At 41.4% G+C, this 27,940-nt stretch overlaps 1 protein-coding gene across 9 annotated transcripts; it reads left to right on the top strand.

Annotated features, from left to right (window-relative positions):
• The first annotated feature begins 388 nt into the window (after positions 1–388).
• PHTF1 (putative homeodomain transcription factor 1) lies at positions 389–26,478 on the top strand. 9 transcript variants are annotated; one of them, XR_008331169.1, is made up of 20 exons: positions 419–607; positions 1,387–1,462; positions 2,846–2,902; positions 4,734–4,803; positions 6,569–6,727; positions 8,570–8,735; positions 9,907–10,050; positions 11,063–11,201; positions 12,935–13,105; positions 14,366–14,443; positions 16,133–16,351; positions 17,298–17,426; positions 17,857–18,129; positions 19,724–19,855; positions 20,411–20,497; positions 22,429–22,584; positions 24,070–24,165; positions 24,458–24,583; positions 24,983–25,088; positions 25,659–26,478. XR_008331169.1 is itself a non-coding variant. In XM_053393527.1 (19 exons), exons 2-19 carry the CDS (start codon positions 1,428–1,430, stop codon positions 25,001–25,003), a joined length of 2,259 nt encoding a protein of 752 aa, XP_053249502.1. In that variant the 5' UTR covers positions 389–601; positions 1,387–1,427; the 3' UTR covers positions 25,004–26,478. The 9 variants fall into 9 exon arrangements, 8 of the variants coding, with proteins under 8 accessions (XP_053249502.1, XP_053249501.1, XP_053249499.1 ...); XM_053393527.1 differs by having other exon boundaries at positions 389–601; positions 1,387–1,461; positions 2,844–2,902; positions 24,983–26,478; XM_053393526.1 differs by having other exon boundaries at positions 389–607; positions 1,387–1,461; positions 2,844–2,902; positions 24,983–26,478.
• Positions 26,479–27,940: the final 1,462 nt, after the last annotated feature.

Below are 27,940 nucleotides of genomic sequence, written 5' to 3'. Positions count from 1 at the left end.
GACGCTACGTGCAAGGTCCTTGTCCCCCGCCCCCTTTCGCCCGTTTGCTTCTAAGTGCAGTAAATACTTCTTTAAAAACCCATCGGAATGTCAACAGCTACAACTTTTTTGCAATTACAGAGTGGTATTTAAGTTAACAGATCAACTATTATTTTTTTGATGCAGACAAATGATAATGATGAGTAACTTACTACATCTGCATGTATAACTAATTTGTGCTGTGCACCAACAAGGAACCTGGCGGAGTCCAGATGTTGACTCCGCTTTCTTTATCTCGCTCCCTACCCCCCCCACAACTGGCCAGTGCCCCACTGCCCCTCCTTTCCCCGCTCTCACGGAGACCTTCGCCCCTCTTGCGTTTAACGCGCAACTTCGCGCTTCGCCCCCCCCCCCCCGCTTCTGCTGATCCTGGATTCGGCGTTCGGCTGCCGCTGCCTGCTGCCGACGTCCCTTTTGCCGAACGGCGAAGAGAAGATCAGCGGGGGCAGCAGCGCTCGGCTGGCGCTGCCTCGCCCGGAGCAAAGATGTCGGCTGCGGCCTTTCCCCCGATCGGGCCGGGAGCCTGGTCTCTCCCCTGGAGCCGCCGCTCCGCGTTTCCATGGTAACGGTGAGAAGCCACTGAGCGGCGGAGGGCAAGCGCTAGGCCTCGGCGGAGGAGCCACGGGATTAGGGGTGGAAACGGGCGGCTGCGGGGCTCCTGGGGTAGGAGAGAGGCGGGGTGAGTGTGTTGCGGGGTGGGGTAAAGGGTGAGGCTCGGAGGGGCAGGAAAGGGATGGGGGGGGGATAGGGCTGGGCGTCGACGAGGTGAGGCGAAGGAGGGATGGAGAAGAGGAAAAAGGGAGCTCTGCAGCCGCGTGTGGAAAAAGGGAGGTTTTAAACAGAGGAGTGGTTGGGTTGGCTGAAGATTGCGGCTCCCTGCGTGCAAAGGAGAAGAAAAGTCTGGGAAGGGCTGCGTCGCAACCTGATCGATTCTCAGTATTGGCTCGGGAATGCGCATCTCAAAACCCTCCCGAGAGGAGGTTTTTGTTTTGTTTTGTTTTGTTTTTTGCACCGGAGCATCCCTGTGCCATCGCGGCGGTGATTCCTAAGCCGAATCCATCTGTAAAACTTCTTAAGTTTTCCATTAAAAATACAAGCAGCAGCAACCCGGGAGGATTATGATTTAAACGGGTTGGAAAATTAAAACAAGCTGTTCTTCTAAAAGCAACACCTGCATATGTTAATGCAACAGAAAAGATTAGAGCCACCAGCCCAGCTGGACTGTTCTTGGCTGGCCTTGGACCAAGTTGGCCAAGGGCACCGGCTTCTGATGCCACCCTCAGGTTGTCCCCTGGATGATGCTTAAGATCCTAGGCTTGGATAATGAGCTCTCTTTGTTTTATTCAGGTAATTTGATTATTGATTTTGGAGATGCCAGATGGCCTCAAATGGTGAAGATGCCATTGCTTGGTACCAAAAAAAGGTCAGTCTTGAGGCTTATTTTTGTAATTACTTTTGTCCATTGTACAGATGTGTGTGGGTTTTCCCCATTCTGTAGGTTGTAATTAAAACTGTACCTGAAGAGGGGAAAGGAGGAGCATTCTAAAGAATATTCATGTTTGTTTTGAACATGGTACTGCAGACTACATTTTTTGGTGCCTGCTACAAAGTTATTGTAGATAGTTTCTGTGCTTGAGGCTGCAATCCTATACATGCTTACCTAGGCATAGATTGATTTCTTAAGATGGGTGTGTGAAAATTATTATGCACAAAGTATAATTATGTATCCATTTTCCTTGATTATCTTCTTTGATGTATGATGAATTCCAATTCCCCTTGAGTCAGTATTGCCTTTAACTTATAAAATATTTAAAGGTTTTTGGAGGCTTTCTTCATAAGTTAGTACTGTATTGTTTAAGTTTTGGAGATGGCAATACTCTCCTAAATTTCTGGAACCAGGAAAGCATTAGAATTTAACTAAGCCCCATGCTGGATGCAGCAGGGATTCAGTTGCTGAGAATGGCTGTGTCATTAGGCAAAGGCAGGGATATGGGCCATTAGCAGAGGCCCTGCCAGACAGCAAGAGGGTGGGGCTTCTTCTTCTGCCTCCTTCCACTGAGAGATAGTTAGCAAAGACAAAGGCCAGTAGTGGTAGAAGGATTAGAATTATGGTTTTGCCTGATTCAAAATTGAGGGAAAAGGTGTCAAATCTGTAAGCAGCAAGCTGGGACAGGGGGAAAGAGGGCTACAGCTTATTTCTGATGGGATCCACAACTGGTCATGGGAGAACCAGGACCCTCTTGTAGTGTAATGCTGGAAGCCCCTGTATTGTAGGCTCAGGTTGTATATACAGGTGATACTCAAAAAATTAGAATATCGTGGAAAGGTTCATTTATTTCAGTAATTCAATTTAAAAGGTGAAACTAATATATGAGATAGACTCATGACATGCAAAGCGAGATATGTCAAGCCTTCATTTGTTATAATTGTGATGATTATGGCGTACAGCTGATGAAAACCCCAAATTAACAAACACTTGTATGTGTAAATAAACTATACATCACGAAGACACCACTGTCTCTACTGTGGAAATATGAACACTGGGTAAGTGCCTGGGCCCCTGGAATCTCACTTGTGGATATTGGGGTGGCATGGAACAAATATTAAAACATACAGTTTGCCCCCCGCCCCGCATTCCCACAATGCTTTTCATGCCCATAGCTTTAAATAGTGGGATCCTGGGTAATAACTTGATAAATTACTTAATGTCTGTATTGTTAATATTTTGAATTTGGAGATGGAAGTAGAATACAGGAAGCAGTTTAGTTCCCTAGACTCCTCTTTAGCTAACACAACTCTTTTTCAGATTGGAGCCTATGATCAGCAGATATGGGAAAAATCTATAGAACAAACTGAGATGAAGGTAAAAATCTCTTTTGTGAAATGACAGAACTCAAAAGTACATTGCATTTTGACAAATAGATACGCATGTGAAATAAGCATGCCCAAGAGGATTGTGTAGCATGTGATATTTCCTAATTACAGTTGCCCTGATCTGATCCAAGGGCTACTTGTGGTTTAGGAAGTTCTGAAGGTGCACACAAGCTTTCTACATGGAAAGCAATGGCTTTCTAGTTCACTGCAACATTGAAGACAGCTTTGCAGATGCAGCCTCATTGCCATAAGTGATGAAGTCTGTGGTTGCTGGGAATTTGATCCCAAAGGGTCAGTGGAGCTCTAGGTTCAGATTATAGTGTTATGAGAAACTAGAAAGAAGCTGTACTATGCTGAAGAACTGGCAAACTAGGTGTGTTTCATTCTGACAGAAATGAATCACAATAAAGGATCTGATCTGGACGAGAATGATATGAAGATTGTGACCTTTATATTAATAACTGTGTTTTGTGGGAGTTTGCTCATTTTCTCCTGGTTTTATCTTGGCCTGGCTTCTTTTGTTTTGAATAATTGTACTCGGTCAAATAACCTGTGACTGAGAGATTTGCATATCTTTGGCAGATTAGCTAAAGATTGAAATTGCCTATACTTTAGTCTTTTTGAAATACAACGGAATTGTAGAATTAGAAGGTACCCCAAGGGTCATCTAGTCCAACCACTGGCAAAGCAGAAATCCTGCCCACAGCATAATGTTAGTACACAACAAAGTACTAGCTGTAACTGTACAATTTCATAGGGTTGCCATACACCCGGAATTTCCTGGACATATCTGGAATAATTTGGTTGTTAGCAGTGTCCGGGTGGAAATTGGGAAATGTCCAGGAAAATCTGGACATATGGCAACCCATGTCAGCAGTGTAGTTTTTGCCGATTTTCCATAAAAATAGCCAAAAAAAGTCAACAACTTTTCTGTCCAGACTTTCACTGTTTGAAATATGGTGATCCTAAATTTCAGCTATGTGACTGTTGGCCTGAAGAGCCTAACAAAAATGTATATGTGGCATATTTCCCTGGGGGATCATATGAACATAATGAAAACTCTGCTGGATCCGACCAAAGTGCCATCTAGTTCAGCATCCAGTTCTCTGAGGGGCCAACCAGATGCTCATGGAAAGCCTGCAAGCAGGACATGAGTGCATCTATTACATATTTCATATTTTTATTTATATTTCACTGCTGTTGACAGAGAGTTGTCCTTTACACTCACAAATACAAACTGATTCATTGAAGAACTGTATTATTTGCCTTTAGTTATTTTGCAGATTAAGCATAAATAGGCAACCTGAATTTCTTTAAGTGTTTAATTACTAGGTTTTTATCTACAGTAGTGCTGAAATTTTGCAGGAAAGTTCTGGATGGTTTTAGACATTACATGGAAGGGGATAGTAGGTTGTAAAATATGATAGGCTTGAGGTACTGTAGGAAACAGGAACTAGTGCAAGGCACAAAAAAACTCATTTCATGCCCCATGACTCCCACCCCAATGTTCTCAGGTCTGTGTACTTTTAAATATACATTTCTCTCATATTTTCATATAAAGAGTGAGCATAAAATTTGCTTTTTTAAAATAAATAAAAAGCTAGATAAATAAGTAACCTCATCTCAGAAGTCCTGTGACAGTACACAGCCTCTGTGCTGCATATACACGCATAAGTGTAAGGAATTCAAATACCCAGAGGACATGAATGATTATTTATAAGCCAGTCTCTTTGCAAATGAGATTAGAACTAGGAGATACAAGTAGACAGCCTATTATATTCACCACAAAATCTACTCATTCTTTATGATTAAATTTATAGGGCTTCAAAAACAAACCCAAAAAGAAAGGCCGCATTCAGCCTGATCTTATAGATGTTGATTTAATCAGAGGTAGGTATTGTGTGAATAACTGCATTTGTGCTCATCATCACTATTTTACATGAGTCTGGGAGGTCAGGTAATTATTTCATCTTTTGGATAGGTATGACATTTAGTACAGTTTTAATTTTATTTATCCACAAATTTCTGTCCCACCTTTCGGACCAGTGGCCAAAAAAAGCTGCTTATAATAATTAATAAAATAAAATAAAAATAGTAAGCAAATAATAGCAGGAGAGAAATCATAAAAGCTCAACACAATCAAAAAGTGTGTTGAAATCATGATTTCATGAAAACTGAAAGGAGTGGTGGGACCATTAGTGTAGGAAGATGTAGGCACAGTAAAAAATCATTTTGCAGCATCTCTGCACTTCTGAAGTCAATAGGACCAGTGATGAATGCAGTGTACAGGCTGGATTAGGTTGGGAGAAAATTGCCCTGTAAGTAAACTGGTCCCAAACTGTTTTCAGATTTATAAGTAATAAAAAGTGTTGTGAATTGGTTCCGCAAGCCAATTGGCAGCCAGTATAAATTGCTTTCTAAAGTGTATTACTCCAATCTTGTTCAAGTGATAAATAATGGCCAGGCTGCTCCATTTTGCATCAGCTGAACTTTCCAAACACTTCTCAAGGGCAACCCTATGTAGAGTGCAGTTCTCCAGGAAATGGCACTCCTAGTGCACCAACCAAAGCTGTGCAAAAACTCTCCTAGCCCCAGCCGGTATCTGACGATCCAGCAGCAATGCTGTGTTCAGGAGCACACTCATAAGGATCTGTTTCTTCAAGGGGTGTGAAAACCTCAACCAGAACAGACTAGACACCTAATCGTATCTTTGTTTTCCTACTTACTGATAATAGCTTTGATGAAGCCTCGCTTTGTTAGCTTGCACCTATTCTGATGTAATGGAAAGGGAAATGTGGGTGAAATCAGCATGTTGATGGCATGCAGTCCCGGTGTGATCTCCCACTTCATGTAGATCAGCCTTCCACAGCCTCTAGATATTTTGAATGCCAATTCCCATCAGCCCCAGCCAGCATGACCAATAGTCTGGGATGATAAGTATTGTAGTCCACAACATATGGAGGGTACTACGTTGGAGGAAGTTAATCTATATGTTAAATAGAGTAAGATGGAACCCTTCAGGGACCCCGTTGGCTAAGCAGGTGAACAACAGCCTCCCAATAGTATATCCTTGAACCACCCTTTCAGATAGGATTAGAACTGCAGGAGAGCATTCTAAACTCTGCTAGCAGAAGAGGTTTACACTTTACATCTTGCTGTCTATAGCAGGGGCAGGGAACTTTTTAATTTTTATTTAAGAGCTGCATTCCCATTTGGCCAACCCTCCAGGGGTTGCATGCCAATGCTTGACATGGCCACACCCATACAACCCATGCAGCACACAGGCACATGTTCACTCTCCCTGCTAAGCAATTGGCATGGAAAACCTTTCAAGCCAGATTGCTGGAGGGTGGGTGATCTTCCTAGAGATTGCAGTGGGGGAGGGAGGGTTAACTGCAGAAATGCTACCCTTTAGCAACAATTATTCAGTTACATGAGCTCCCACTTAGTCTGAAATGATACTTCCCTGGTGCAGGTTTCACACTTTATCTATGTATAAGAACTAGTCCTGAGCGGCCATGAAGTTTTGCAAATATTTTCCTACATCCACAATTTTAAAGGGAGTCTTGGACTGAGTAAGGGAGGAAAAAAGGTCTAATGGATTTTCCCTTAATTCCCAGATAAACTACCTGTGTTTTTCATGTATGCTTTCTAGGTTCCACATTTGCCAAAGCTAAACCTGAAATCCCTTGGACATCTCTGACAAGAAAAGGGCTTGTGCGGGTGCTTTTCTTCCCCTTTTTTAGCCAGTGGTGGATACAAGTAACTTCCTGGCGTATTTTTACATGGCTGCTAGCTCTCTATCTCCTACAAGGTGAGTAAAGATTGAGATTATGTTAGAGTAGCTTGAAGGGAAAAAACAAGATGACCTATTTTAGGATGGTATAATCAATCTGATCCATCAAATTTAACAGACCTGCTCCAGGCAAATAGTTGGAGGAAAACTTTTGTAAGCAAAAAGTCAGGAATGAATCGTAAATCATTCTTCACTTTTACAGCTTGGTGGTGCATTTGCTCCTTAACATCTTGGAAAAGAAGTGGTTTTAAGAGAGAATCTGTCCCTGTAGCTCATCTTCACAGACTTGGCCTGGTAGAAATAGCAGTCTAGGATTCTTGTCTGCTCGCTTTTGAGCTTGCTTTGCAACACTCTCCTCATTTCTGTCTCCCCTTCGTATCATTTCCCTTCTATTTACATTTTCTGTTTCCTTTCACTTTCCTCTTTGCCATCACTGACCAGCTTTAAATGGACTTTGATCCAATGAGGAGGAAAGATCAAAGCCGGTCATGGGGTAACCTTATGATTGCAGAACCCAAGCTTTGTTGTGTGGACTGCAACAGCACTTGATAAACACATTGTTACCTGATTTTCATCATTTATCCAGTTCTTTTTAAAGTGAGAGAAAAGTCATGGAAATAATTTTGTTGTAAATTATCCGTCTTAATAATACACCAGCCATGGTGGGAATTATGAATTAGAAGGAATCTTTATTTAGTTGGGAGTCTTTTTCCTAAACATTGTCGTCGTACCAGACTCTACTCCATTCAGGGATTCCACTGATAGAGTGTAATGCTTCAGAGTGCTTATCCCAGCTAGATTAAAGGTTTAAGTAAACACTTTTGTGGAGAGCATGTTGTCAGGTATTTGCTTTTCCATTAAACAATTCCAAAGCTGTGTGCTGTTTGTTTGAGACTTAGTTGAGAATATAAGCTTGTTATATTATGTGCCATGTGAATGCATATATGTTAGAACTGGCTAAGATTAAATTTTAATTGCCACACAATTTGTACAGCCTGTGGTAAGATATATTAATAGATGTTTTGTGGTATAGCTAAGATTATAGGATGTGATTTCACATATAAAGTTCCTATATGGACATTGCAAATGATTCAAGAACAATTAGGATTATATCAGGTAATTACTCCCATTTTGTTAGGAAATGATCTTACAGATTTACAAGATCTGCTATCATACCCTACATTTCAGAAACAACTAGAAGTTAAGAAGTTGGGAGAACAGGCCACATTAGAGGTATACTATAGAAACCACATTATGACCAGCTAACCAGGTGAGGGTAGCCAATGGGTCTCAAACCTTCGGTGAGTTAGGGACTTCCCCTGTTTGCAAGTATCTATGCTTTCCATTCCCACTTGAAAAGTAGTCACTGCTTTGCCTTGCAGAAGTATTCATGTTTAGTTGGCTGGAGAGAAGCTAGTAAAGGATTTTTTCCCCTTCCTTTTGAAGGATGAAGCCATCCCTTTAGCAGCACCTTGTTATCCGTTGTGTGCTCAGCCAAAATGAGCAAGTTCAGGTGTGAGAGTTTCCTAGAGAGAGCTCTTCCATGTGCTTGAACCAAGCAGGATTGGCCCCCTTTTGCATCAACTGCAGTGGGGGGAGATCCCCTGCTAAGTGCTGGCTTTGGATGTGTGTGAGAGCTCCCTGTAGATAGTCACCAGTCTTCTAAATCTTCAACCCAGTCAGATGGGTGGTATATAAATTATTATTATTATTATTATTAGTAGTAGTAGTAGTAGTAGTAGTAGTAGTAGTATTCACTTGATTATGGCTCCCAGCATTAACAAAGAGGTGTTTTTATGTTGTATTACTAAAATAAAGGTTTGCCTGGCAGACAACTTACATACATTTTTTCTTCTTCAGTCATAGCAATTGTGTTGTACTACATGATGCCAGTTGTGAGTGCAAGTGAAATTATTGGGCCATTGTGCCTTATGCTGCTGATGGGGACTGTACACTGTCAAATAGTATCTACACAGTTATCAAAGCCATCAGGAATTGATGGAAGCGGTGTTGGACGGAGAAGGAGGTGAGAGAGCAAAGTCAGTAGATTGGAAAGGGTCTCAGTTTTTAAGGTGCTTGCTGGAATTAGAACATATGGTTAGGCACTACAGCGGTACCTTGGTTCACGAATGGCTTAGCTGACAAACAAATTGGCTCCCGAATGCTGCAGACCCAGAAGTAAGTGTTCCAGTTTGTGAACGTTTTTTGGAAGCTGAACATCCGATGTGGCTTCCGCAGCTTCCGCTTGAGTGCAGGAAGTTCCTGCAGCCAATTGGAAGCTGTGTCTTGGTTTTTGAATGGTTTTGGAAGTTGAACAGACTTCTGGAATGGATTAAATTTGAGAACCAAGGTACCACTGTACTTAAATGTCACCTTTTTGTGTCCTTGAGTGTATGTGTTATATAAATTCTCCCTTCCATGTTGGCTGGGACTCCTAGCAGAGGTCATAGGGTCGGCCTTTACCCTTGTTGTGATTTGATTCCACTCTTAGAGGTTCAGGCAGAACATGATGACATGAACTCTAGGGTGGATGTATCTGTCATTTCTTGAATGAAGCAGTGCATTTGTATTTTCAGTTCTTACTGCTATTACAGGCATTGTTGGGGATTTAGAATTCTCTTTGAACCCACCCTGCTTCCAAGTTCAATAGGACTGGGAATTGTTGGAAGGAAATGAGATAGGATCATATAGGTGAAGAGTGATATGTACTGCGATAGGGCATATACAGACGAAACAATGTTCATCATTCCAGCCACAGTGGCATTACCAAGACTTCTTGGAACTGGGAATTCCTAAGAGCACATCTTGCTCCTTTGCAAGTATTTCTTTTTAAGAACACTGGAAGGAAATCTGGTATTTTTATGGTTCCACAGAAATGCCAGATTCAGCAATACATGGCTAGACCCTTGGTATTGTCTCAGCCATATCAATCTACTGCTGGGAGAAGGCAGAGAGAGAGAGAGGAAAAGAAGATTTCATATATAATCAGTTCATTATAGTCACAATGGATTATCTCCACTCATTCTCCCATGTGTTTATCTGACTCTACCCATGCACACACAGCCACACACAGTAAGTTCACACTGGTAATGTTTGTCTTCCACCTATGTAATATGTGTCAAGGATTCTGCAAGGAGTGAGAGTTTGACCATCTTACAAAACTCTGATCTGTTGCTAAAACATTTTTTCTAATGTAGGAAAATGCGAAAATTTGCAGGAGGCGATGGCAGCATTCCATACTCTTCCTTAGACAAACTCAGCAGATCTGAGGAGCCGTCAGAGTTTTCATCCAGAATCAGCAGCTTCTTTGACTCAGTATTGCGGAGAAGGAGCAGGGAGGGGTACGGTTGGTAGTGTTGGCTTGTTCAGGAGGTAGCAATTATATATATATATTATCTAATATTTTTCTATCTGCTGACCTTGCCTCTGTTACATCATATTCTAATTTTATGGAATGTTGTCTTTTGTAGGCGATTTAGTTGTTTTTATTTAAATGATGTAAGTTGGCCTTGCTTAGGCATGAGAAGCATGACACTCAAGAGAGTGCAAATGGTTCTCCTCTACCCAGTGCTATTTTTCTAGAAAAAGAGGTGCCTGGAACTCACCATGAACACTTCCCTTGTTCTATTCTAATGGCAATGGCGCATAACCTGAGAGGTGCTGGAACTGTGTTCTGGTGAGTTCCGACTGAAAAAAGCCCCGCCCCTACTGTCATACTTTGCAATCACCCTGTCAAGATAGATTAGGCTGTGGCAGTCCCAAGGCCCTTCATGGCCGAGCAAGGATTGAAACCTTCATCTCCCCAGTGATTGTCTAATACTCTAGCTACTGTACCACACTGTGATTTGCTTCTGAAATGGAGAGAGTTGCATTGTTTTTCTATGTTCTCTTTGGGATAAAAGATGAGGTGTTATTGAGAGGAATTAATACTCTCCCAACTGTTTTTCAGTCAGACAGAGGAATTGTTTTGTTCATCTTTTTTAAGAGTCCTCTTTTCAGTAGATTTTAAAATAGAAATGGGAAATTTCTCTTGTACATAATTATGTCTGGCCTGTTGCCCGTGCCTTCTCCAGGGATTTGAAACTTTGGAACACTTTCTTTTAGTTCCAAGAAAAAGAAAGAAAGAAAGAAAGAAAGAAAGAAAGAAAGAAAGAAAGAAAGAAGCCAGTGAATGTGTGTGTTTATTCTTTTGATAGAAAAAGAAATGGATAATTCTGTAATCCCTCTGCCATTTCTTGATTTTATTATTATTTCTATTATTTCATGTATGGATCACTTCCTATGAAGCATCTCAACTTCGCTTTAAAAATGTGTAGAAAGAAGACATGCTATCTGTAGCATTTCCTTCCTTAGGATTAAAAGGGGAAGACGGGTAGCGGATAAAGGGACTGAAACAGAACATAGCAGTGGCTTGAAACGCCGGATTTCCAGATCTGAGCATAGCTTGCAGCGGTCCAAGGAAACGGTCTTACCTAGTGCAGAAAAAACCCTGGTAAGATATGATATGAGTTTGATGCTTTAGTTTTCCAGATGCAAATGTCAAATGGGTTTTGTAGGAACAATGATATATCACAATCCCCCACATATTTCAGAAAGCGTGGAATACAACTTTGTAAAATATACTTTGTTGCTGCAAGCATGGATCATTAAAATGATTAGCCATATATTTAATCATGGAAATAATATACTCGGCAAAGCAATTTCATCTTGCCTAGATATTGCTCAGAAAGTCAAAAACCACGCAGAGTCTTTTTTTCTTCTGTGGAGTTTAAATCTGTAAATTCCCTCAAGGGAAGAGATTAGATTGAGGCTGCCATCAAACGGCCTTCGGCCCGCGCTTTTGGATTGAGACTTCCCCCTGTTGCAAAATCATCTAGGAAGCTACTTTGGATGAAGAATTGTTTTTGTTACGACATATTCTTATTACTAGGGACACTGGTGGCGCTGTGGGTTAAACCACAGAGCCTAGGGCTTGCCAATCAGAAGGTCGGTGGTTCGAATCCCCATGACAGGGTGAGCTCCCGTTGCTCGGTCCCTGCTCCTGCCAACCTACCAGATTGAAAACACGTCAAAGTGCAAGTAGATAAATAGATACTGCTCCGGTGGGAAGGTAAACGGCGTTTCTGTGCGCTACTCTGGTTCGCCAGAAGCGGCTTAGTCATGCTGGCCACATGACCTGGAAGCTGTATGCCGGCTCCCTCAGCCAGTAAAGCGAGATGAGCGCCACAACCCTAGAGTCTTCCGTGCCTGGACCTAACGATCAGGGGTCCCTTTACCTTTACTTTATTCTTATTACTTACTTTATCATTATTCATTACCTCTCCTTTTTTAAATTGCTTTATTGATTGTAAAACAAACAAACAAACAAAAAGAAACAGTCAACAAAAAACCCAAAGGTTAATACGAATTACAAAAGATAAGTTAATTTTGTACAACACAACTTCTGTTATGACTTATATTACCTCATTATCTCTTTTAATCCTACCTTTCCTCCAAGGATCAGAGGGTGGCACATGTGGTCCCCCCCCCCACAAACTTTATTCTCAGAACACACCTGTAATGAGTGATGAAAGATGAAAGTCAGTTAATGACCCAATGTCACCCAGTGTGTTTCATGACCAAGCTGAGATTTAAAGCCCCTTGATGGTAGGGATACCTGCATTGCATCCAAACTCCTTCAACATGGCAGATTACTTTGCCATGCTACCATGTAGGAAATAGCAATGCAGATTCTTCTGACAGCAACTTAGCCCTCTGTCTCACAGCCTGGAGCAAATGGCAGTGCTTTTAGGAGAGTAATAACCATGCTGATAACCATATGTCACAGAAACTAAAGTTTTGGTTGCAATTCCTCTCCTTTCAGTTGTTTGCTTGTACAGTGGTACCTCAGGTTAAGTACTTAATTCGTTCTGGAGGTCCATTCTTAACCTGAAACTGTTCTTAAGTTGAAGCACCACTTTAGCTAATGGGGCCTCCTCCTGCTGCCGCTAATTTCTGTTCTCATCCTGAAGCAAAGTTCTTAAACCGAGGTACTATTTCTGGGTTAGCGGAGTCTGTGACCTGAAGCGTATGTAACCCGAGGTACCACTGTAGTGTTTAGTTGGTACTATTAACAAGCAGTTTTCTACTTACTGGTAACTATTACACAGATTATGCTACATGAACATGACGAGTTCGATCTGCATGATGTTGACTAGCTTTCATTCTAACTTGTACTCTTTTTAGGTTAATGCCAGGCGCTCTGGGGTTTCTGATGAGCTGTCAAGTGAGGAGGATACAGATGCTGTGAGTCAGAACGTTTTGTTGCGCAGAAGTGTAGAAGGTGCCCCTAGTGAAAATCAGAGCAGGAAACCTTCTGTTACTACTTCTGCTTCTCCAAACCAATCAGTATCACAGGTAAGTTACAGTTTCTGTAACAGTGATTGCTGTCTTAGAGAAGTAATTACTCCACTTCCACAGACCCAGGTTGGGTGTCATCTTTGATCAGAAGCAGCTAGAAAATAAGCTGTTAAATTTTATTTGATCCTAAAGCCCTGGATTAAATGCTGCCACGTTGTTAAATGTATTTCAACTCCTCAGTACTTGGGGATGCCTGAAAATGAAATGAATAATGCTTATTGGGAATTGACATAAAATGAAAGCCACTTTTTCTAGTATATTTAATGTATTGATACGGTTTGTGTTCTAGATGGACATAATAAAATATAAAATAGAATCACAGAACTGACACTGACATCTAGGATGACGCCTTTCTGTTTTGGTACCCTTTGGTACCCAAAGGCCTTTTCTGACTCTCTATCCCTGTAGACTCAGTAGTTTTGCTTGTTCTAGAGTAAACCCAGAACGAAACATGAGTTTAATGGTACTTAAAGAAAATAAAGCGTAAGGATTTTAGACATGAAGATAAAAATAAATCTATTAAAAAGCACTTCTTAGATAACAGTATTTTCAGATGTTAAGGATAGGAGTAAGTAGTTCAAGATTAGAGGCTTCACATTTCTAGCTATCTAAAGTTAATTTTAAAGCAAAACTCATTTGCTGTTGATGAAAGGAAATAACTGTTCAGAAAAGTTATATAAGAAGGTCCCTCTTCTTATATAACATCAAGGTGCCTGCGGTGGCAGCAGAAAAACAAGAGGTGATGGTCTCCTAAGTGGCAGCTAGAGTTTGCAGTTGTCATAGGCTTAAGGGAAATCATTTGGCTATTTAGATGACTTCATACACCTGCATTTTTAAAATTAAAAGTCCCAGCTATTGGAGCCTTATGCACAAGGAAGTAATGCAAAAGTACCATTTGATATATCAATGCTGTTAGCTACTCTTGCCTTTTCATTGTACACTTCAGAAGTATGGATGGCAAGATGTATCTATCTATGGTGGCTCCCCATGGGTTTTAGAACCCTGATTTTCCAGCATTCTACAACTCGCATAAAGACCCCACTTCACTTTCTGCAAGTTGGAAGGCAAGAAGAAATGGCAAAGTGAGGTGGTGATGGAGCAAGATTAGGACTAAGCCCCCACCTCTGGTTATGTTTATGTAGGGGTGTGTGCAAGCACACACACACTTTGGACAAGAGAAATGGGAAGATAAGAAATAGTATGTTCATTCCCACATGTAAAAGTTCTGCACTTACTGTCTTTTGTGGTCTGAGGCAGATCAAGGAGGTCGTGAAATCTATGCAAGACTCTGACAGCATAGAGGAATCGGAACTGGACACAACAGTTATTCATGAGGTACCAGTTTACCAAAAATTTTAGATTATTACAGTATGTCACGTAAGTTGAAGAGCCTGGATGCAGATAATCACCCTTTTCGAATTTGTGGTTATCTTTAGCCCTATGCAAGGAAGTAGTTGCTGATGTTTTTTTCTTAAATGACATGACCCTTTCAGTGCAACTTTAATTGGGTAGGTGATGGTGGAAGATGAAATGAATGACATCTGTTTCCAGTTGAAACATACTACTTTATCTCAATGTCTGCTCCTTGCTTTGTCTAAAAAGGTACACTGAGCAGAATGTCAGCAGAATGGGAATAAATATGTGCTCCTTACTTGAGTATTGCATTTTTTTGCTAAATATCTCAAATATTCGTCATGCTTTGCTATACCCAATGTGAGACTCAGAATGCATTCTTGTTGTAAGGGTAAAATGTTCTTCTGTGATGTACCACTTCTATTTAAAAGTGAACAAAGAACTGGCCAGTTTATTTTTTAGGAATACAAGATTCTAAGGTGTATAGCCCACTTAGTTTTGGGGGTGAAAAGGGAGATCATGACATTTTATATAGCATCAGGAACTCTTCATTATGAAGGAAGGTGGAGAAATGGGAGAACTTTGTTGAACTTTGAATGACTTTTTTCATTGACTCTTCAACAGTGGGGATCTATTGTTTTCACCGCTTAAAAATTGGTTTCTACTGAGAAACTCCATTTTGTTAAAGCTCTCCACTGACAATAAAAATTCACCCCAAAATATCACACAGTGCTCTGTGACTGGTGTTCTTTGGACACTGATCTCTTGTGTTAAAGCAAATATGTTGCTCTTTCCTTTCTAAAACCAAATTTATTTTTGTATGAAATAAAATTTAAATCTCTACCAATCTGGAGAAAATCTTCTTACCTGCTTTCCAGCACTGGCAAGTCATAAAAATGTTGACTTCACTGGTGCACTGGAGCTCCAATGAATCTATTAAAGCAGAAAAGTAGCACATAAACTGGTTTATCTAACACTATTTTTTCTGTTGCAAAATTAAATTCTGGGTAGGTGTAGTCTCCCTGTTCTTCTTAGCTTGTCTCTAGGGTCCTGCATTACATATTGCAATGCTTCTGGATGAATATAGGACACATTTGTCTATTACGTTTGTACTTTGTGGTAGTGCCCCCCCCTCTCCCCCCAGCTTTCATTTTATCCTCACCAAAACCTTGTCAGCAGCCAGTTTGGGAAAACATGTGTTTACCAGGAAACTTGAAGAAGAGCAGGAGAGTGTTTTCAGTCACAAGTACACCACTTGAGAAGCTAGTGATTGTAGCAGTTGCCTGGTATGCATTTCTGCAATCTGTGATTGAAATGCATGCCCTTTCTTACCACTGAGAATACTTATGCTTGCTATCAGCACCCTGTTCAGTATAAGTACATGAGTTCAGCATGATTCTCTGGTCCCTGGAGGGCACGGTTATATGATTCCCTTTGCAGGGGGACTTTGTAGAAAATGCTAAGCTAGCAGACCCAGTGAAAACATATGGCAGACAATTCTAAACAGAGGAGGAATCTGTACATTTTTCTTGCTAGGAATAGGATTGGGCTTGTTTGCTGTGTTGCAGCTTAAATCAGTAAAGCATTGTACAGGGGCAATTTGGGCCTCATTGAAGTGGCCATTTAGTGACTGGTCTCAGCTGAATCAGTTGGCATGACGTTTTCTTGTAGGAGTCCAGATCCTATCATAGTAGTGGATCTCGGAGTGGCAGTGCATCCCACAGAGACTCATCCAGCACCCGCCATGACTCTGAGACGGAAGATGTGCTGTGGGATGATTTGCTTCACGGGCCTGAGTACCGCTCCTCTTATACCAGTGACAGCGAGGGAGCCAAAGGAAAAGAACCAAAGGGAAGCAAACGTGATCTGAAGGAGGATGTTTTCCAGCAGGTCTGTAACATGTGGAGTGTTTCCCCCGTGACTGTAAATTAAGTGAATGAAAATCTCCCCCTCAAGCAACAGGACATGAAACTCCTTTGTCAGGAGTTTCTGTGCACAAAAGTCACTTCTCTTTGCCATTTATCTGGGAGTGTAGCTGGGTTTGTGGTTCAGTTCTGGAGTATTCCCACTCGGCAGGAAACAGAGTGTTAGCTGAAGCACATTCTGCTAGATGGCCTCAATGATACAAGGGCAGGGCTAAGGAGAAGATTTCCATGAATGGTGTGGGAGACTTGAATCCTGGTGCATGGCAGTGATCTTTCAAGTGCCAGAGTCTCAGCAATGGCTGTGGGGCATTGCAGGGTTATATTCCCTGAAGCCTCCTACTAAAGAGATTCATCAAAGTGAAAGGAGTTTTGTTTGTCAAATTGGGGGGAAATTCTGTTATGTACCTGTGACATTAGCACAATTTACATAAGAAATAAATGCACTCTCTGGGAAAGCATAAGTATACAATATTGTGTCCTTCAAGTGCTCAGGAAATGTGGTACTATTGGTGGAAGCCATGCTGATTCAAGGCAGCAAATGATAAAACAAGCGTGTCTTTATTGCGCAAAAAAGATTTTGAGGAGACTCAGCTTATAGGGCCTCATAGATATGGTGAAAGCTTCTTGTTCTCAGAATTACTTCGCCCTTCAACCTGCATAATGTTAAAGCCATCTGTATGTTATTAGAGGCAATGATGGCATCCAAAGTGTGCAGTAAGGATAGAGCCTGGGGCCTTGAAGGGTGTTCATGCATATTCAAATAAGGTCCATCTCTTGAACAGTGAAGTTTGACGTCTTAGTGGCAAAGTGTTTGCTAATGTGTCACTAAAGCTACTGTTTTGAAGCTATTTTTCCCCATGTTAGAGACAGATTTTCCAGAATGTGGCTCCAAGATGCGTTTTCTTCCTCAGAACCACTTGTTCTGGCTACAGAACACAAACCCAGCCTCTACCAAAGTGAGTGCCCTCATCTGGGAGGGGAATGAGTGCAAGAAGGTGGACATGTCTGTGCTGGAGATCAGTGGGATCATCATGAGCAAGGTATGGGTTATGTGCATTGTGTATTTTGGGAGGAAAACGTGACATTTATTTTCTGTGCATTTTGGGTCAGGTTTAAGATGCTATCATATACAAACAATTAAAATTGCTCCAAGTTGTCCCCCACCTTAGCAACTTCTGCTGAAACATGACAGGTGGACTGTGATATGGACATTCAAGGCTGGGGGAGACTGCATCAGCCATTTAATTGTAAGGAGAAATGTGGTCAACGAAAGCTTAACTATAATATATGTGTTCATTTTCAAGGTGCCACAAGACACTGCCCCCCCAAAAAACAGATTAATGCTGCTACCATTCTGGAAATTGCTATGGGGAGAAATGTTGTTTTTTTTTGGGGGGGGGGGGTTAACTGTTACAATGAAACATTTATTGCAGGCTGTGAAATTTTGCTCTTGCTTTCCCTAACCAATAGGTCAATGCCTATCAGCAAGGAGCTGGTTACCAGTGGCTGGGAAATACTGTTACTATTGGCTTAGCTTTCCTTCCATTCCTCTATCGACTCTTCCACTCCAAGACCCTGGAGCAGTTATGGTCCCTTTCTTTAAAAGAACTTTTATATATCTTTTGCGGGGCTCCCACCATCCCTCCGGTCGTCGCCCTTTCAGCAATCATCTTCCTTGAGCGCCTGTGCCTCACCTGGATGTTTTTCTTCATGATGTGTGTTGCCGAGAGAACATACAAACAGGTTGGTCTGAACAATCAAGCCTTGGGGCAACTAGTAGGCCAGAAATGCCATGGCAGTGAAATGGTTGCCACTGAAAGCACCAGCCTAATAATAATAATAATAATAATAATAATAATAATAATAATAATAATTAATAATTTACTATTTATACCCCGCCCATCTGGCTGGGTTTCCCCAGCCACTCTGGGCTGCTTCCAACAAAATATTAAAATACAATAGTCTGTTAAACATTAAAAGCTTCCCTAAACAGGGCTGCCTTCAGATGTCTTCTAAAAGTCTGGTAGTTGTTTTTCTCTTCGACATCTGGTGGGAGGGCGTTCCACAGTGCGGGTGCCACTACCGAGAAGGCCCTCTGCCTGGTTCCCTGTAACTTGGCTTCTCACAGCGAGGGAACCACCAGAAGGCCTTCGGCGCTGGACCTCAATATCCGGGCAGAACAATGGGGGTGGAGGTATACTGGACCAAGGTTGTTTAGGGCTTTAGCACCAACACTTTGAATTGTGCTCGGAAATGTACTGGGAGCCAATGTAGGTCTTTCAAGACCGGTGTTATGTGGTCTTGGCGGCTGCTCCCAGTCACCAGTCTAGCTGCCGCATTCTGGATTAGTCGTAGTTTCCGGGTCATGTTCAAAGGTAGCCCCACATAGAGCACATTGCAGTAGTCCAAGCGAGAGATAACTAGAGCTTGCATCACTCTGGCGAGACAGTCCACAGGCAAATAGGGTCTCTGCCTGCGTACCAGATGGAGCTGGTAAACAGCTGCCCTGGACACAGAATTAACCTGCACCTCTATGGACAGCTGGGAGTCCAAAATGACTCCCAGGCTGAACACCTGGTCCTTCAGGGGCACAGTTACCCCATTCAGGACCAGGGAGTCCCCCACACCCACCCGGCCCCTGTCCCCACAAAACAGTACTTCTGTCTTGTCAGGATTCAACCTCAATCTGTTAGCCACCATCCATCCTCCAACCGCCTCCAGACACTCACACAGGACCTTCACTGGTTATGATTTAAAAGAGAGATAGAGCTGGGTATCATCCGCGTACTGATGAACACCCAGCCCAAACCCCCTGATGATCTCTCCCAGCGGCTGCATGTAGATGTTGAAAAGCATGGGGGAGAGGACAGAACCCTGAGGCACCCCACAAGTGAGAGCCCAGGGGTCTGAACACTCATCCCCCACCACCACTTTCTGAACACGGCCCAGGAGGAAGGAGCGGAACCACTGTATGACAGTGCCCCCAGCTCCCAGCCCCTCTAGGTGGTCCAGAAGGATGTTATGGTCGATGGTCTCTTTCCCTTTTTTCACCCAAGCTTCTCGTATCACAAAATGAGTGTAGTGCTACTGGGTTGCATCTTTCCCCTCTGCATGCAAGTGGCAGCTTGTTGAAAGAGTCTAAATGGGTTATGTTTTCCTCCTCATTTGACACCTTGCAGTAATGTGTTTCCTAACCTGCAGAAATGTTATTGAAGGGTTCCTTAGCATATTGTTTATTAACCTGACTGCAGTAATGGTAAGAGGAGGATCTGGTTGTGAGTCCCAAGTGACAGCAAAGTGCAGTTTGTCATGACAGAAACTTACTTTTCTTTTACAGCGGTTTTTGTTTGCAAAACTTTTTAGCCATATCACTTCTGCTCGGAAAGCCAGGAAGTATGAAATCCCTCACTTTAGACTCAAGAAAGTTGAAAACATTAAGATCTGGCTATCACTCCGGTCCTACCTAAAGGTGCGTCAAAAAGCATTGGCATCTCAGCCTAAACAGAAGATTCCAATTGCTACTGTATGTTTTCAAAGGAGTGAGACTAGCCCTGCCTCCTTTGTACAAAAACTATGAAAGAGCCTGCTGCCTAGGACTGTGCGGCTGTTTTCAAGTGAGTGCTTGTTCCACCAAGCACAGAGTGAGATCAGCCCCATCTCCCTTGCGGCAAAATCTAAGAAAGGACCTGCCACAAGGGATTGCATGTTGCACTTGGTGAAGAGGTCTCTTCCCGGAGAGAAGGCATCAGCTGGCAATGGGCTGGTGCTTAGCAGCAATTTTTGATAGCTTTGAATCATGAGTCAGTTTTGAACTGCATTGTTTGCTGAGTTGTTTATATGCTATTGTGTTTTTATGATTATGTTGATAGAAAATGTATGCCATTTTCTCAACAATTTTGAGCTCAAAGCAGCTCACAATAACAATAGCACTAAAATTAGCAAATACTGAATCAAATTGAACTGTTTCTGTTCTCTTTCTTGCACACTTTCCTGCTTTTATAATTCAATTTTTTTGTTGTGGCAGAGGCGAGGCCCACAGCGATCTGTCGACGTGGTTGTATCTTCCATCTTCTTATTGGCTCTTTCCATTGCTTTCATTTGCTGTGCACAGGTAAGATCTCAATAATTATTTGAAGATACAATGCTGATAATCGAATTTATATATCAATACAGTACTAATACAAGCATCTGAATTTGGGTGTATGATGCAATGTGAGGAGTGTTCCACCTCAAAGGGAAGAGTTTGAAAATTTTCTATTTAAAGAACTTGAACTAAAAAGCTGGACCTGAATTTACTTGTTTCTTCCTCCTTTTCAAACATTTTTTCAAACATCACTTAAAAAAATTGTAATCCAATGGGCAGGAGTCGTCGTCCCCCCAGTGATGTGTAAGCTGTTCCAGAGGAGTTCTTTGACTGAATAACAGGATAAAAACAGTTCTCTCTTTTTTTAAAAAAGTAGGTTTATAGCTAAAATTTCTTTTTGATTTGGTACATTTCCTCTCCACAGAGGAACGACCTTTATAGAGCAGGTGTGGGGAATCTCTGGCCTGTGTGCCTAATTAGGCCCAACATACATCTTGTTAGCCTGAGAGGCAGTTTCCCCCAGACCCCGGCCACTTGTTCCACCCTGAAATTTTATGTGATGTCAGGTGAGTGACAGGTGAAGACACAGTTGCCTGTGAACAAGTAGGAGCCTTGCCACCCGACCCTACCCCACTCACCATTCCCCCTCCCCCCTCTTTTCTTCCTAACCTAACACTGTATGTAACACAACAAATAAAACTAATCTGTAGAAAACGCATCTTGAAAAAAGAGACAATGCACGTTTTTTCTTAAACTAAGAAATCTTTAATAAAAATATATTTTAAAAAACACAAGTGGGAGCCTTAAAGTGGCAATGCACTCCCAGTGGTGACACCAAGCCTTCCTTACCAATGTACTACCAGTCAGCTGGGATTGCTTATGCTAATAACTTCCCCATGGCGGAACTCCATAGTACAGCTCATCCTAGCAGAAAACACAGGTTGAAGTCAGTGCCTATCAGCTCCCTGGGAACTCTGTAGTCAGCTGATCCTTCCAGGGGCTTGCAAAGAGCAGACCAGGGCTCTTTGGAAGCTCCTTTCACCTTGCAAAGTGCCCTGTTTGGTGCTTTGAAGAGCCCATAATCAGCTGATTGGTGCTTCAACTATGCAGGGTTTTTTGTATACTCCCATCACCTTACATGTGAGGTGGTGGCTTCACCCAGGCTTAGGGGAGTTAAGGATCTGGCCTGCTAGCCTCATCCAGTTCTCCACCTCTGTTACAGTGGCTGCTTTACATGCACTGGAGAAGAACCGAGCTGTTCTTTTATATAATGCACGCTGTTCTAAATGACACTATAGAGAAGGTAGCATCTAAACTCAGTTACAATAATTTCAGCTTTTTGCTTCCTTTAATAATCTATTTCACAACTGACAAGATATCCCAATACAACTGAACACTGAACTCAAGTGACCAAGCATGGTTTAAAGCACCAAGTTTGTCCAGCTAACAACTTAAGTCTTTGGTGCGGACACTTCCCACTCTGTCAGCTTTTTCTCTTCCCATAGTTTAGGTTCCTTGCTAGACTGGAGACAGTCATCTGTTGCAAGATACAAACTCACAGGGGCATAATTCTGCCCTTGCTAAGCCCTCCGCTGTGACATATGATTAATTCAACTGAGAAATAGGACAGGGAAGATGCTATAGAAGCTAATGGGGCAGGTAGGAGGAGTTATTTACATTTTCCTCACCTGCTAATTCTTTCCTACAGCCCCCTTGCATTTCTGTTACTTTAGGAAACATGTTCGAGATTATTTTTTGCTTTTGTGTGAATGATAGTGGTGTTCTTGCTGTGCAGGCTCTTTAAGTGCCCTACAATTTTTTCCCTAAAGATAATCAGAGAAATATTTAAACAGGTACACAATAGCATTGTGAGAAGAAATAAACGAAGTCCCCATTTTGTGCTATAGCAGCTATAGTAAAGGGCAGTTTGCTGATTTTGTTTTGTTTCCCCCCCACAGGTTTTAAAAGGTCACAAGACATTCTTGAATGCTGCTTACAACTGGGAATTCCTAATCTGGGAAACAGCCCTGCTTCTCTTCTTGTTGCGTTTGGCATCCCTGGGCTCTGAGACCAACAAGAAATATAGTAATATTTCAATTCTACTCACTGAGCAGGTATTTTGCCTAACACGTACCCTTCTTGTGATAATAGGCTATCAAATACATAAACTAAAATTGATAACCTGGGGTCTGTTCACTAGAAATTATTTGCCACTTTCAGTTTGCCATTCATGCCTGTAAATTGTTAGAATTCCTGCTCCATGATTGCAGTCATGGGATTTTTGTCTATCACATGACAGTGTATGTTTTGACTCCGCAGAGTGGGAAGCGACGAAGACAGGATGTTTGTGTTACTGTGTTCCGTGAAGTGGGACTACTGTCCTTTGTTCTTTTTCTCTTTGCTGTCTGATGCTAGAGAGAGAGGGAGCCATGTTGCAATGCTCCGTGTGTGTTTATATGTAAATAAAGTAGATTAGCCAAAATGCTGAGTTGCTGAGGTCTGTCACGCAAGGTGCGCAAACTCTGCGGATCCCTAAGTGTACTGGTGTCGGTTGGCATCGGTCGCTGTGATGTTCGGGCTGAAGAAAGCTTTTGAAGCTCCCGAACAATCGACCAGGAGGGAGGGAACATGCCAGTTGGGCATGTTTCTCTGCCAGGGTACTACTTGAGTGTAGGCTGAACTTCTGACATAAATATCCATACTCTGATCTAGATCTTTGCACAGTTCACAAGTTAGTCTGTTACTTACCAACTTAAATCTATATAAAATGAATTTATTAGTTTTGAAGAACAAGCTGGTTTTCAAGCCAGGTGCTTGAAGATACTGGGGTCATTTTGTTAATGGCTACAAAGTGCCACACTTGCACATTTAAAATGTAACAAAATTTCAGTGTTTAATTTTCATCTTTCAGACCCAGTGCATGGTCTGAAGGCTCATGAGGCTACTGCCTTGCTGAAGCTAAGCAGGTCTGGGTCTTGTCAGTGCCAGGATGGGCGAGTCCTAGGGTACCAGATGTATGCTGCCTTTAGTTCTATAACAAAAGGCAGGATATAAATGATGCTGTATCCAATTCCTTGTATTCCTGCCCCACTACTTTTCCTGCTACATGGACTCTTAAAACATACCCTTCATGAAGCACCTGTCTATGCAGCCAGGATTTGTTTAGACACCTGTCTTCTAAGTCTATCATCTCCCTTTCTCTGAGGTACCCATGTTTCTGGTAGAGAGACTAGCTTGTCTCTCATTTTGGTGCTAGGGTGTATTGTAATTTGCTGACCCTCCTTTGGTATGCAGGCAAATGGTTGATTTTTTTTGGGGGGGGGGTAACTTCAAGCATTTTGTGGACTGCATCTAGGTTTGTGTGTATTTTAAAGCTCCTTGTGGGGGCCTGTGTTTCTGCTGCTTTGCTTATGAGTTGATGAAAAGCACCATGCTAATAAAAGGGCAAGTATTAAGTTACTTCCGTTAATAGTGCCTAAGGCTAAGGATGGGTGAAGGAATGTTGCTTATGCTGAGCATGCCTCCTATCTCTCCTATAGGTGAAGGACAGACTTGGATCAAAAAAAATGTGAACTGTTGTTTTTTTAAATCTGTTGCAGATAAACTTATATCTTAAGATGGAGAAGAAGCCAAACAAGAAAGAACAGCTCACACTGGTGAACAATGTCTTAAAACTTTCTACCAAACTCCTGAAGGTGAGCAGTTCAGAACTATGTAACTCTTTGCCTATTTAATACTTGATAAAATGATGTTTGACCATTTGAAGGGTATTTTTGTGGTGCCCATTTGGGAAGGGGCAGAGCACATACTTTGCATGAATGTCTCAGGTTCAATGCTTGGCATTTCTAGGTAGGGATGGGAAATGTTGCTGTCTGAAACCCTGAAGGGTCAGTGTGGACAGTACTGACCTAGATGGTCCACAGCGTAAAGCAACTGTCTATGTTCCTAAGCAAGACTAGCCCGTTAACTTTCCTTTTCTGATGGCAGGAGTTAGATACTCCATTTAGACTGTATGGCCTGACAATGAATCCCTTAATCTACAACATTACTCGTGTGGTGATCCTGTCTGCAGTCTCTGGTGTTATAAGTGATCTACTGGGATTCAACATTAGAGTAAGTATTGATGTGTCTGCATGTAGAGTGGCTAGTTCAGTTCGGTGTTTTTCTGTACTCAAGTTCATACACTGAAGTACAGCCTTCCCTTCCTATGGGCTTGGTGATGCTGCAATAGATACTGTTACCAATGAAACCAGTAATTGGGCCTCACAATTCTGGACCTTCAGTTTGAAAACAAACCAAACCAAACCAAATCAGAGAAGGCTGCTCAGTTTAAATCATTGGTTTCTGCTTCTTCATGTGTGTAGCCTGCAAATGAACAATGATCTGACAGTTGCTTGTATATGCTTTAAAAGGCTTAGTTTTGAACTATGAAACTACTGTTTTTTTAGATTGATTTTTAAAAATTCAGTTGTTAAGCTACTCTCCTGATATAATGCCTACTTAATTTTTTAGCTGTGGAAAATCAAACCGTGACTTGAAGAAGGAAGAAGCTTGGGCCCTTGTCCAGTGCCACAAGAGTTATCAGCAGTCCTGCATGGGCTTGGAATGGCATTTGAAGGTGCTTCTCTCATTTTAGTAGTCGTCACATCTTATGTTTTTCATACATTCTGTCAAGACCAGAATAAATTAATTTTATTCTCAGTGAGGCCATGGCTTGAAGAAATGGTTAGATAAACCTTAGTAAACGGGCTTCTTAGAATAAAGTTATCAGACAAACCTGCAGCTCCCATGGAGTGCAGTAGTATGAAATCATACAACAGATATTTGTTGCATAAACAAAACCACTGCATCAAGCCAGTCATTTTCCGACCTGAAAAGGCTTGCTGTTAAGTCATCTGTAAGGGGAACAGAACTTAATGCATACTACGAACATGTTAAGGGACATGTTTTTAAAATGAAGCGGCTGAGCATGGTGCTATGTTCTAAGTTCAGAGAGGTGCTTGTTTTTGGCAGAATCGCCTCCTTTTGGTAGCTTGCTCTTGACCTACTTTAAAGTGCCTCCAATAAAATTTTCTTGAATGACACTAGACTTAGCAGCAGAAGCTGCTGGAGGCCTTGCCTACTGATGTTGATTTATAAGAGAAGGAAATTATATACTCAACTTGTGGTGATGGATTTTTATCTCCAGGCATGCAGCGGTTGCTTAGGAACACACAAACAGCTCCAGAAGGTGGTTTACAGTAGGCCTGCCACACACACCAGGAGAGATGATAGTTTTTATATGATTAGCATTCTTCAAATAACTCATTATGTGAACTCAGACTGATCTGAACAAGCAAAGCAATCTCTCCATGAGAGAATACAGCAATGTTTATATGCTTCCAGAGAGAGCAGATATTCTACAGTATTTAAGAGGCAATTAGAACCAAATTTCTGCTGGGATAGATTACAACACCCATTGCTGGCATTTAGCTGCACGGAAAGTGGGTTGGACCTGAAAATTTTCCCACTGCAGGGAGCTATTGATTAAAGAACTTTACACACAATCCTTCCCAAGTAGGGCAAGTATTAGGGCTGTGGACAGCTTCACACAAGAAAATTTTCTATAGCTGTACTGATTTTCACATATGGTATACATATGGTTTACCATACATAAATATTTAGAACCTACATGGCAGCTTCTGAATGTACATGGCAGCAAACCCATATTTCTATGTTTTTCTATATGTGATACTATAATTTTATTCCTAAATCCACATGCAACTATGTGAAGTAACTCTAAAAGGGCTTACCAAATTATCACTGAGTGGTTGGTTGCTGTCACTAGTATGTATGGAATAGTTGAATATTTTTAAAATCAGCACTGCCTGTAGCATCTTAAGCAAGATATACTTTGTATATGATACTGTTTATACAAACAGCTTTGTACGAACTGTTTATTGTCATACAATATTCTTCAAGTCCAACTAAATGTTAGTAATCTGGATGAATAAAACAAGTAATGTAAACATTGAAGTTTTGCTATGTTCTTTTCTGATGACAACCACTGTGTTTACAGGTAAAAGGGCCATTTGTGAGAGATTTGTTGGCTGCAGGTGGAAGGTTAATTTTACATTGTGCTACAGCGGTGAGAAAAGTAAAATTAAACCTTTGAGATGTTTCCACACAAGCAGAAGCATGAACAATGCTATTGAGCCTATGTATTTTAGAATTTTTGAACTTGTACCATCCTGCTGTTCATGATCTTTTACATCCAATCTAGAGTTATAATGTAGCAGGTGGCTAACACAGTCTGACTCTGCCCAATAGTTTTTTGTGGCCCTGCAATCCCTCCCAACCATTTCTCTTACTCTACATAATTTGATTCTGCAATGCCAAACAGTTTTGTGATCTCCAAAATTTCCCCCTTTTGAAAAATGGTCATGCCCACGTTTACAGTGTTAGCTGGGGCCAATGCAGCCCTTGGCCTGAAAAAAGTTATATACACTTGTTCTAATGCATAAAATACTGAAGAGGTGATATTTTCATAAAGTACAGTACTCCAGAAGCCATGAACTAGAGTCTCTTTTTAATGTATCTATATAAAAAATAATGAGCGATTTACAGGTCTCTTTCTAATCAGAACCTTAGAAGTATATATAAAGGTGCTGTACAATATATAAACATTTACATCCAGTACAACCATAGGTTTCTCAACATTCCAAGGCCACATTGCTAAAGTCATTTTATGCAGTTAAGTACAGATACAAAGTCTCTGGGTAGAAGGGCTCACATCAAACAGAGGACAACAAATTAGGTCACGCCATTAAAGGTTAAATTGCATATGGATAATGATTACTTACTGAATAATGGAGGGGGGAACCATTTTAGTTTTACTAAGTCATCTTGATATTTCTGCAGTTTTCATTCAACGCTATTCTGTGACAGAGTATAAGAGAATCTTGAAGGGATGTTTCATGATGTTTGTCAAGGTATTTAAACTACATAGGCTAACTCAAGTATTAAATATTTTCACAGTAATTTTCTACAATATTTGCACATACGTCCTACAGCAACTTGAGTTCTTAAATGAGAGAACAAAAGACACTTCAAAAAACAATTTTCTTAATATTAAGAGTTTAACCAGCTGTCTTTTAAAAAACAATTTCCTCAAGAACTGGTTTGTCTTGGTAGCATCACACCACAGAAATGCTTAGGAAAACCAAGTCCAAAGAATATAGGGCTTTTAAAAACCTCCTGTTCAAAACAGGAATTCATTTGAGCCACATTAAACTTTTAAAAACTCAGGGAAATTAATAAGCAACACAGATATTGTTGGGATGGGAAAACACCATTTAAAAATAAAAAGCACAAACCCATGTGGAACTGTAAGATACTGTAAATTCACAGCCAACATACATACACCTTGCACAAATTTTTAAAAAGGTGAACAGATGTTCTGACATAACTTAAATGTGCATCATCACACCA

This window comes from Podarcis raffonei, chromosome 6 (genome assembly GCF_027172205.1).
Source record: "Podarcis raffonei isolate rPodRaf1 chromosome 6, rPodRaf1.pri, whole genome shotgun sequence".
NCBI lineage: Eukaryota > Metazoa > Chordata > Lepidosauria > Squamata > Lacertidae > Podarcis > Podarcis raffonei.
Note: the sequence above shows the minus strand (reverse complement) of the source record. Positions and strands in the feature narration are given on the sequence as shown.